We start from the raw sequence: 11,726 nt of genomic DNA, 5'->3' as shown, positions 1-11,726 counted from the left end.
CAGCCCCTCTCCAGGAGACTAGTTCCAGAGCCCAAGCCATGCGTAGAGGTGAGCCCGACTATATCTAGCCGGTACCTCTCAACCTCATGCACTAACTCAGGCTCCTTCCCCACCAGAGAGGTGACATTCCATGTCCCTATTGCCAGTCTTGGCAGCCGGGGATCGGTCCGCCAGGGCCCGGTCCGCCAGGGCCTCCGCTCCTGGCCGCCGCCCGACACACAATGCACCCGACCCCTATGGCGCCTCCTGCGGGTGGTGGGCCTGCGGGAGGATGGGCCCATGTCTCCTCTTCGTGCTGTGCCCGGCCGGGCCCCATGGACTAAGGCCCGGCCACCAGACGCTCGCCCTCGGGCACCCTCCCCGGGCCTGGCTCCAGGGCGGGGCCCCGGTAACCCTATCCCGGGCAGGGTAAACTGTTCCCTCAATGTTCTTTTCATAAGGGTCTTCTGAATCGCTCTTTGTCTGGTCCCTCACCCAGGACCAATTTGCCATGGGAGACCCTACCAGGGGGCAAAAGCCCCCAGACAACATAGCCCCTGGGATCCCTGTGACACACAAACCCCTCCACCACGATAAGGTAGCGATTCACGGAGAGGACCATATGTACCTTACAACCTATTTATAGATGTGAAAGTACATTGTAACAAAAAATAAATGACAACACACAGGGTAGATCCACAACGCACTGTATTTTTAAGATGCCAATCACAAAAATATGAGAACAGATTGGACACACAAATTTTGATACAAAAATAAAAAGTGTCATAAACTATCAGCCAATATTTGAGGTAATACAGAACACGGCTGGATGCAAACTATATGACCTGTAGCTTTTTACATTAAGTGTATCACATGTGTGATCATTAAAATAAAACTACAGAATTTATAAAAGTAAAATAATAATAAAAAACATACAAACCAAAAATCAAAAGTGTCATCTTTTTAAACAAACAATTGACCAATCAACCAGAATACATAACTTCCACCAAGCTGTTAACAATGGTGGACTCTCACCACATTTCACCATGTAAAAAAAACAACAAAAATCTAATCTTTCTTTGTTTTAAGAGGAAGCAGCTTCCCTGAAGACTTATACGCTTTGAATTTTTCCTCTGTTTCTGGATCTGCACTGATTGCTGCAGCACACTGTGTAGCAAACAATGAAAGTTTCTGTCCCTGCTTGTTTTTTTCTAATTCTTTATACCTCTCAGGTACAACAATGAATAGCTCAGCAATTGGAGCAGTTGTCACAATCGTGTTCCGGTCCACTCCCAGACGTTTAAAGGCAGCAGACATGGTGCATCCTCTTTTGAACAGCCTCAAAATCTTGTTATTCCGGGTGACTACTTGCTTAGGATTCTGGACTGCAATTGAGAGAACATAATCAGAATCAGAATCAGAATCGTGTTTATTGGCCAAGTATATGTGCAGACAAATACAAGGAATTTGGTTCCGGTAGATGGTGGCTCTCGAGTACAGCAATGTAAATCACACACACACACACACACACACACACACGTATCTATATATACGTTACACATGCATACACATAGCTGTGTAAACCAACTATAAATAACTAATCTAAACGTATATACATAAAATACAGAAATGAAATGAAGTGGAATGAATACTACAGAATGTACATAAGGTGCAGTTGCAGTCTGGCAGTGGGAGCAGTGTGACAGTTCAACTGTTTAGGAGGGAGATGGCGAGGGGAAAGAAACTGTTCCTGTGTCGGGTGGTCCTGGTCTGCAGGCTTCTGTACCGTCTGCCAGAGGGCAGCAGGTCAAAAAGTCTGTGTCCAGGGTGTGAGGGGTCTGTGATGATTTTCCCTGCCCATCATTAATGTAATGTAATAGTGTAGTAACGTAACACACCGCATGCAAAATCAAACTGTTAAGTTAATCACTTTACCTCTTTTTCTTTGTTTTTGGTCATGTTTCTTTGACTTCTTGTGCTTTTTTGCTTTGCCCTTCTTCCTCTTCTTGCTGTCTTCATCTGATGAAGTTGTGCTCATGGAGGAGTCAGAACTCTCATCAAAAGACCCATCAGAGGACAGTGAAGATATGCTCAATACCTCACTGGAATCCTGGACAGAACTTGTGGGTTCCTTTGAGAGAGCTAGTAAAACAGTTAAAAAGACAACACAAAATTACTCAACAGAATGCTTATGTAAGTGCTCAAGCAGAGGAAGTATGTGACAAGCTATGTAATGTTTTTAAGAGTGGACTTACATGCTGCTAATTGCTCCTTTAGATAGTCTCTTTCTTTGGTGAGCTCATCAATCTTATCTTTTTGCCACTCTAGCCTCATCTTACAGATCTCCAACTCTTGTGATTTTCTTCTGGCTGCCAGCTGTGCAGTTGGGGCAACAGTCACACCTAGAGAAAATTAAAAACAAAATGAGACTTGGCTATAAATAAAATTAATAAAACAAATACAATAATAATAATATTGTACACTTTGTAGAATTTGAAAAATAGTAAAAGCATTACAGTGATTGATAAATAGCCTACACTGGCAATATTACAAAATATAATGAGTTATGTATTTAGAAACTGGCCAATTTGACTATAATTATATATTAACGTATTTCAAACATAGTGCGTTAGATTGTACAATGTAGAGCATTTATTGTGAATTTATATTGCATAGACATGCAGCAAAATAGCTGGAGAAGGCCTGAGAAACTAAATTACAGAAAGCACAATTTTAAGTTACAGCCCAGAGTAACACCAAAGGCAATAATCCTCATTTAACTCTTGAGCCACAAGAAACAACTAATAAAATAAACTGAACTGTGTTTTTGCCGATATCTAAATTTGAAATGTAGGTAAAAGCTAAGCTAAGCTAAACACCTAATAGCAGCTAACGAAAAGCTACCTGCTAATAGGCGGTGGGTGTTTACAATGAAATACGGTAATACAATGAGGTAAAAAAATATACTCACCACTGGTAACACGAACATCCATCTTGTCCACGTTATAATTTCCCCTTTTCCCCCGGGTTCGCATGCCGGTAGATCGCTCGGGGCTTGTTGTGTTCACAGAGGAAGCCATGACTCCAGCTTGATTATGACCTACAGGTGAGAGGTCACAGCATCGCGCTCTCCTATTGGTCATGTAGGAAGCAGGAAGCAGCAAAAGCGCGGCTTCCTCTGTTGGCTTAACAACAAACTGGCTAAAAAATGGGAAATCTCACGCGACTGAAAAAACTAATTAACGAGGAGATTTCGAAAAGAGGTCCACTGAAGCTTATAAAATATCTTCAGAGGAAAAAGCTACTTAAAAGAAAAATAAAATGCAAAGTCTGCCAGCAGAAAATGGAACTGAAGAAAAGGGTGAACAACGGAGACCAATATGCTTGGTAAGATTATTATTATATTAATTTTCATATTATGTTTTTAGACTCAACCTCATACGAAGTGACACACTTACTGTAAAATGTACTAGTATTATTTGTTTTCACACCAAAATTCTCCTTAAAACGGAGCTAACAGTGGTTTCATTTAAAGCGTGTGGTCTGGCAAATTAAAGCAAGTGAAGTCAGTTAGATTATCACCTTAAAGACTTGTCATTAACATTACAACTACACAGTGTCCCTTTTATCACATTTTTCATTTTTGATAAAAAGACACAATGGTAAATTGAAGGCTACAATTAAACAAAAAAGGAATGGCAAAATTTGTCTGCAAGTGCACATTAAGTTTAGTTTAAACAAATACTTATTGCATATAATTAAACATACATATTTCATGTTACTATTTTGAAAATAGGATCTGTCGTGGAGCAGCACATGGTGGACACGTCAAACAAACCTCCGTCAGACACAAGTCACTTTTCAGCCGTTCTAAAGTCTCACTTCAACGCTGGATGCAATTTTTCTACAGGTGAGCTTAAACACTACAGAAAAAAATAACGAAATAGGTTTAAATTACTCTTTGTAAGGATGTTTTTTTTCTCTCAAGATTTTCTCAGGGTCTGTGATTACGTCAAATCGACATGATAGATGACACCATTGCATGCAGCACAACAAGACTTAGTAAAATGTCCAAAAAAATAAGGAGGGTACGTGTGGCTGCAGTTCAAAGATTGAGACGTTGTACAGGTCAGCAGATTGGTGGCCGAAGGGAGTTTGTTGTGATTGATGAGAGTCACTTTCGTCACAAACAAAAGGTAAGTTTTTGTGACTGTAATTTAATATTACATCTATATATTTATCAACCTTTCATAGTATCATTTAGTCTTTTTTTTCATTTTTTTGTTTCTGCATCAGTATGGGAGAGGAAGAATGGCTGGGGGATGGAAAAGAAGAAAGTGGGACTTTGGAATGCTGGGCAGAAAACATCGAGGGAAAACATGGCCTATCTTGCAACTTGTGGAGAAAAGATCTCGAAGACATCTTGTTCCTGTGATTACCCTTCATGTCCGGATTGGTTCCTCAGTGATAAGTGATGAATGGCGGGCCTATTGTGTACTCCCAAATTTAGGGTATGAACACCATACTGTTAACCACAGCAGGTGGTATGTTGACCCTCGTACAGGTGCCCATACCCAACATCTGGAGAGAGCCTGGAGGTCTTACAAGGAGCAAATCTGGAGACTCAGGGGTAACAGAAATGATAGACTACTGTCAGAACACCTTACAGTTATTGAGTGGAACGAGTGGCTCGCCAAAAAGCACAAAAATGGTACATTGGGGAGACTGATTTATGACATTTCCAAAAAATACAGATAATTCTAAAAGTTAATGTTGCTACTGCTTTTTTTTTTTCTTTTTGAAAATGTTATTTGAAAACTTTATGTAAAGCGCTACAGGTCATATAGTTTGCATCCAGCCGTGTTCTGTATTACCTCAAATACTGGCTGATAGTTTATGACACTTTTATTTTTGTATCAAAATTTGTGTGTCCAATCTGTTCTCATATTTTTGTGATTAGCATCTTAAAAATACAGTGCGTTCTGGATCTACCCTGTGTGTTGTCATTTATTTTTTGTTACAATGTACTTTAAAAACTTTCAAATCTATAAATAGGTTGTATGGTATATATGGTCCCCACTTTAGATGGGCTCACTCAACATACTTTACTAACAAGTAGCAAATGGTTTGTAACTTCCTAAATAAGTTTATTAAGGTATTTATGAGTATTTATAGATAATCTATTGAAAAAGAAGTTGGCCAATAGTGAGTTACAGCTTTGGCAGCCGTTAAGTGACAGTTATAAATGTATTGTAAGTAGAGATGGCACGATACCACTTTTTTATGTCCGATACCGATACCGATATCATAAATTTGGATATCTGCCGATACCGATATGAATCCGATATAGTGTGTTTTTTAATCAATAAAACTGTTTTTTTTAATATCTTGCTGCATTTTGTATAAGTTCATACTCAAGTTTAAATAAACAACAACACTAAAGCTATTCTGTTATACCTGTATGTAAAAAATACACTGCACCCAAAATATTTCATAGTTCAGCAACACTGATCAATCTATTAAACCTTACCTAACTTAAAACCTAACTTAAACCTATTCCATCCTCCCTATTCTGGTATTTTAAAGAGTACTTGGCAGAAATATTAAGCAACCTAACTAATAGGGTTGCAAACTCCCAGCAAAAAAAAAAATAGGGAACCACCCACCCTCCACCTCATGATGCTTAATCGATGTAATCAACTTTAATTTGATGCGGGGTGAAAAAAAAATGCACAGAAATAAATTATTTTTCAAGAATAATTAAATAGATTCAACATCTTTCTTCAACAGAATTGCAGAATTCACAGATGGTACCTTCCCAAAGGAAAAAGTACTATAGCTTACTAGGGTATATTAGACTTAACAGTTACTATATATAGTAATGGACTTCTATACATTTTACATCAGATTAAAACTTTGGGTGTAAGATTCGGATAATTATTTATTAAAAGCTACGTATTTTAAATGAGAATAAGAAAGAAAAGTATGTCTTTGTGCCCCCTTTTCCCTGTTCATGCCCTATCGGCCCCCCTGGCTAAACTTTGCTAGATCCGCCCCTGCACAGTTACCAGCTGTCAGCTACGTAGAAAAGGATCCTGGTGTAGAAAGTAATATTAAATACATTCTAACAACAGCTTATCAAGGTTAAACGTGCTGCTGTTGTTCAGCCGCTGGTTTCCTCTTTCTGGTGCAAAGTGGGCCAAAAACAAAGAAGAGAGACGGACTCGACAGAAAAGCCGATCAGCTGATCGTTAAGCAGTTTCACGATTGAAGTAGCGGCAGGAGAGAGAGAGGCAGTCCTCCATATATCGGTTGTTAAGCTTAACGTGGGAATGCTTTACAAACATTCAGAGATGAACTTACACACTTGCTTTACTTCTCTCTGGGATAACTTCCTCGGAGATGAAATGCTGGTTTGGTAGGGAGGCTACAAATACACACAGCCGCTCTATCACATGATGTATACTGCTGCAACGTGCTACGGTTATGAGCCGAGTTACGCGGTGTTGCAAGTTTTGTGAGATGCTTTTTTGATATTTAATGGATCGGATTACATTTTTTATTTTTCGCCGATATCCGATCCAGTAATTTACGTCAGTATCGGACCGATACCGATACGTAATATCGGATCGGTCCATTTCTAATTGTAAGCAGTGTTGGGAAGGTTACTTTTAAAATGTATTCCATTACAGAATACAGAATAAATGCCCCAAAATGTATTCTGTAACGTATTCCGTTACTTTACTCAATGAGAGTAACGTATTCTGAATACTTTGGATTACTTAATATATTATCGTGCTGTTTACAACTACGTGAATGTACTATTGCTGTGATTTATTACTGTTACTGAAGGTCCGCGGCTCCGAACCAGTAAAGGGACCTCGGGATAATACGGTGGGTTCCGTGTCCGGCTGGTAGCCGAAAACTAGCTTTACTTTGTTGTCTGGGTCAACTTTGCTTGCCAGAGACAGAGAGAGGCGTTGAAAGGCTGCTCCAACGGAACTTATTTTTTCTGGAGGAAAACACGAACACAGTGTACAGTTGAGTCTTAATAGCTTACTTACAAATGGGCTCCTCAGGCACTCTTCTTGGCTGCAGTGGTTATTATTATATTTACATGCTTCCAGCTCCCGTTTTTGCTCCGTGACAGCTCGGACTTTTCCTTTCTCTCCCTCCCTCGCTCACAGACACATAACGTGTATGGCAGTCCATTCTCGCTGCAGCACGGACTACACTGCCCATGATGCTACATTCTTTAGGGCCATGCCTGTAGCATTCTGCCTTTTAGCTTAGCACAACAACAACAACAACAACAACAACAAAAAAGCGCTCTCTCACCCAGGAAACACGCAGAGAGAGAGCGTCACCCTGTAACCATGGCAACCGTAACGCTGCCGCCTGGAACAACAGAACATAGCTGTCAAACAAACCCAAACAGTCCTGACCCGCGACAATATGAAACAGGAAAGTACCGCCGTGTAATCCATCTATTTCAACAAAGTAACTGTATTCTGAATACCACCTTTTTAAACGGTAACTGTAACGGAATACAGTTACTCATATTTTGTATTCTAAATACGTAACGGCGGTACATGTATTCCGTTACTCCCCAACACTGATTGTAAGACATCTGTTAAGATATATCAGCTGACTGATGTAACTCTGATATTCAGTGTTTATAAAACATCTAGTATGAAACTATTATGTGTAGTACATGTAGAGTTTATAGTATTATGTAGGGTATGTTAACCATCTACTTACCTTTTACCAATGATTTTGTATACCATTGAACATCCTGAAATGAGTGGTTTGTAACTGATGCAGGGTAGCGTTTATAAATGATTAATCAATGAGTTTTAGAACATGAAAACATAATTAATAAAAAGTGTTGTACATTAGCTTATTAATCATGAATAAAGTGTTTAAAGCAGTGCTTGAAAACTATTAACTGATAATGAGAAATACTTTGTAGATGCTGTAGAGAGAATTAAGTAACCATTAACTAATGCTTAACAGATGATTAACTAATGCTTAATAGTGTGCACTTATTATAAAGTGTTACCAAATTAAAAAATAATATGGTACTAACTTGTAACTCATAAAGAGCAATACAGAGTGATCATTAATTAGTAATGATTCTCCTTCTGATCATTCAGATAGTTCAGGGGAAATCAGGAAAGCAAGAGAAAACCCAAACACTACAGCATCACAGCAGGAAGCAGCAGGTGGATCGTTAAGGACAGCTGAAGGAGGTTTACTGGAAGGAGCAGGAGGAGATGATTTAGGAACTCTAGAAAGTGGTCCAAGACAAAATGTCCTCCCACAGTATCCACTGAGCCAGTTTGGAGGCCAGCAGAGGGCGTTCAATAAGAGTTGGTTTGAACAGTTTACATGGTTGGAGTATTCTGTTGTGAGGAACTTGGCTTTCTGTTTTTCATGTAGCATTTTGGGAAGCAGAATACTTTAAAAAAAGATGGCCTCAGTCATTCAGGGTTCTGCAGTTGGAAGAGGGCTTTAGATGCCTTTAGGGAGCACGAAAAGAGTTCCAGCCATTCGTCTTCTATGATGTGCTGGCAGAGCTTTAAAACCACAAAAAACCAATGTCTCAGTCTCAATTTTCACAAAATGAGATGATAACCAGTATTTCACATGAAATAACTGGAAATATGGTTAAAGAGATGAAGGAAGCTAAGATGTACTCTGTTATGGCTGATGAGGCTAGAGATGGGCACACGGAACAGCTGGCAGTTTGTGTACGTTTTGTGTCATGTAAAGGCCGTATCAAAGAGTTTCTTGGTCTACGGAAACTAGAAAGGTTTGATGCACAGTGTGTTAGAGTGAATTGTTAAATGTTTGTCATTTTTATTCTTACCATTTGTACTTTAACTGTGTGTTGAAAGGAATTCTTTTGTTCTCCCCTCCCCAGATTCTCGAGGTTCTGAGTGGGGGGCTGTAGTGTTTTATCACAGGCAACATCCTTGTGAAGGTCTGTTTGATGTGGTAAAACTTCCTGTCCTTTGTATGGCTTCACTGTGTTATCTAGGGTGAACCATAGATTGGGTGTGGGGAGGTTACCCTCTTTATGACCTAGGATGTTGTTCCTGCTTTATGACCCTTTTGGTCAGCAGCTCGCACACGCACACGCACACACGCACTTACAAAACCACAGGCAAGGTACTCTTTGTGTGTATGTATACATCATATGTTAATGACCCTATGCATATTCAAGTAACCGCAATAAAAGGAGTGCTGTGGGGAACCTGGCTGAGAGTCTGATGGAGGTCAAGTAGGTGGAACGACACTTGGCTCCAGGCAGGCCTCCCTCATGCATGAGTAACCCAAAGAACTTTGCCTACTTCGTGTCTTGCTTGCTGTGTTATTACATTGCCTTTAACGTTCCAGCGAATAGGTTTAAGCTACTAACCTATCATTAATTGGTCCTTCTTGAGCCGGATCCCTGGAGTCGACATTCACCGAGGGGAGAGGAGACACGCTGAAAGACCGACGTCAGCCAGGAAGTTCCTGTGGATTAGCTGTCTGTCTTTCTTCCTCGATGAATGACGATCGGCGGGATTCGAGGCTGATATTACACGCTAAGCAACACCGAGTAAGTTTAGAGTACATCTCTATAACTGTACGTCTTCGCCGCTCAGTGGGGCGTTGTCCGTGGCCGCTTAGTGGGGCTAAAATTCGCCGTCTTAGTGGGGCGATGTGCAAAGCCGCTCAGTGGGGTTTTTTGTACAGAAGCATTAAGTCGCAGAGTTGCGCAGTTCGAACTTTTTTGGTTCGCCGTCTTAGTGGGGCGAAATAGGGACCGCTTTGTGGGGTCCTGTAATACTTTCTCCGCCGCTCAGTCCGGTGTTGAGAAGTTCCGCGGAGTCCATTTGTAGTGGACAATAGGCCTATTCTTTGTTGTTGTTGTTGTTGTGAGTGTGTTTGTGTAAGTGGATGCAGAGCAGAACACGTGGTCTGTGACAGCTGAGAAGGCCAGTCCACATCAGCAGCAGTTAAGCTATGCTCTAGTGAATGGCTTTCCCCCACTCCTTGCTGACACAAAATGTTTAGATGATTGCCCTGATCAACAACAGCCTGTGCTCCAGACCATTACTTTAACCAGTTGTTAAAAGTAATCTGCATTAAGCTTAAGGTTGCTCAAATTCAATACAATGACATATGAGATGAAGTAAAATAGGCAAATATTTTACCTAATTACGTGCATAGAGGCACTTGACCTGTTTGAAAACTGTCGTCTTATTATGAGCCATTGTTGAGATATAGAGCACGCCTGTGAAAACAACTATTATGCTTGACCCTGTGTGAAACGGCTGAAAACTACATGATGGAGAAGCTGAGTTAAATATGAAAATGTAAGTCTTTGCCACTGTGGGCAAAGCACACAACCACTGTGTGAGGTTGCGTTGCTGTCTCTTCTGAGCTGATGAGCAAGCTACACATTATCAGATCGGGAGCTGGCTGAGAACTCATCAAAGAAAGGGGAAGAGAACTATGATACCTCGAGTATGTAGCGTATCCGTGAGTTCAGCTTCTTCTTTCAGATGCGCAGCAGTTTTCCTGGATCTTAATTCATGTGTGTAGAGTGTTCATAGCATCAGCATCATGTTTTTGTTTATTTGCTTTGTTGGGTTGAAAAATAATTAAATGAACTTGTGATCATACTTATGGATCACCATCATCAGCCATATGTTTTATTTATGCAGATGAAAAAGTGAGTGTGAATGTGCCTGACGTCACAGTGTGTGTGTGCGCTGTGTAAATATAATTGTCACAAATTGTGAGAGCGGTGATTCTGCAGGTCACCAGTTATAAGAAAAAAAAGAGTAGAAAAGAGACAAAATCTACATTGTAGATGGAAAATCATAGGGAAAAGGTTTTGTGTTTATCAGCCAAGAACAAGAAAGGAGAGTTCACAAACAACAGAGAGAGTTCTGTGTGTTGGTTAAGCAGTGATAATAATAATGGAAATGTCTTAGTTTTGTCACTTTCAGATGAAAAGCAGACCTGAATCAATTTCCACATGCAGCGGTCGGAAGGAAATTATAGTTTAACATCATTGGAAATGTTCAGGCCAATTTCTGGCTAACTTATTTACAGCTCCATGTGTCCCTCATCCTCACAAACGAGCTCTCACTCCTCCCTGAAGACAAGGAATGCAGCTCCAAAGAGCAATAACATGGCAGATAAAGAGACAGCAGCAAGTCCTGAGCAAAGAGACCCAGCAAGCAGCAGCAGTGTGGACAAACAGCAGTGTAGAAGAAAAGCAAACCATCATCCTGACTGGATGAATGGCACTGTGTTTCCAACAAGCTGCAACTTCACTGTGCTTGTGAAAAGACCGTTTGAGGAGAACTGAGGAGACTGTTGGAGGTTGACATTTGCCACCTTTGGAGAAAATGGCAAGAAGAGACAGTGGAACACAGGACAAAGCTGAAGAAGAACTGCCGGCTATTGGACTGTTGAAGTGGGAGAGGACAACAGAGTGAGAGTAAGTAAGGACACAGAGGAAAGCTGTTGTTTAATGTGGGAAATCAAAATTTGGGTTAGCAAACCTGGGGAAAAGAAAACTGACTGCTTAAGTGGAAAATTGTGAAGGAGTCTGAGCCACTACAAAAAGAAACATATACAAAATCACACACACAAGCAGAATATGCATTAACCCTACTAACACAAACACAAGAGAGCTCATGAAGATTAGGCAGCATCTTGAGCATGTGAGTCTGTTTATCACC

General features: G+C 40.5%; 1 protein-coding gene and 1 long non-coding RNA gene across 2 annotated transcripts; one reads left to right on the top strand and one right to left on the bottom strand.

Annotated features, from left to right (window-relative positions):
• Positions 1-987: 987 nt before the first annotated feature.
• On the bottom strand, positions 988-3,147 carry LOC109199849 (coiled-coil domain-containing protein 106-like). The gene is made up of 4 exons (XM_019355179.2): positions 2,951-3,147; positions 2,235-2,381; positions 1,915-2,121; positions 988-1,364 (listed from the first exon to the last, which is right to left on the bottom strand). Exons 1-4 carry the CDS (start codon positions 3,120-3,122, stop codon positions 1,048-1,050), a joined length of 843 nt encoding a protein of 280 aa, XP_019210724.1. The 5' UTR covers positions 3,123-3,147; the 3' UTR covers positions 988-1,047.
• A 103-nt stretch (positions 3,148-3,250) lies between these two features.
• On the top strand, positions 3,251-5,323 carry LOC109199850 (uncharacterized). The gene is made up of 4 exons (XR_002060145.2): positions 3,251-3,366; positions 3,776-3,889; positions 3,968-4,175; positions 4,276-5,323. It is a non-coding gene; the product is annotated as an uncharacterized LOC109199850 (long non-coding RNA).
• The last annotated feature ends 6,403 nt before the right edge of the window (positions 5,324-11,726 follow it).

This window comes from Oreochromis niloticus, linkage group LG15 (assembly GCF_001858045.2).
Source record: "Oreochromis niloticus isolate F11D_XX linkage group LG15, O_niloticus_UMD_NMBU, whole genome shotgun sequence".
Classification (NCBI taxonomy): Eukaryota; Metazoa; Chordata; class Actinopteri; order Cichliformes; family Cichlidae; genus Oreochromis; species Oreochromis niloticus.
The sequence above is the reverse complement of the archived record's forward strand: the minus strand, read 5'-3'. Positions and strand labels throughout refer to the sequence as shown.

Excerpts from the sequence above, each read along its gene's own strand:
- LOC109199849 (XM_019355179.2), bottom strand. The coding sequence starts at position 3,122 with ATGACCAATAGGAGAGCGCGATGCTGTGACCTCTCACCTGTAGGTCAT. Across the intron at positions 2,382-2,950 it reads GGATGTTCGTGTTACCAGTG|GTGTGACTGTTGCCCCAACT; the intron begins GTGAGTATATTT and ends AATTTTCTCTAG. Across the intron at positions 1,365-1,914 it reads CCAAAAACAAAGAAAAAGAG|TCCAGAATCCTAAGCAAGTA; the intron begins GTAAAGTGATTA and ends TCTCAATTGCAG.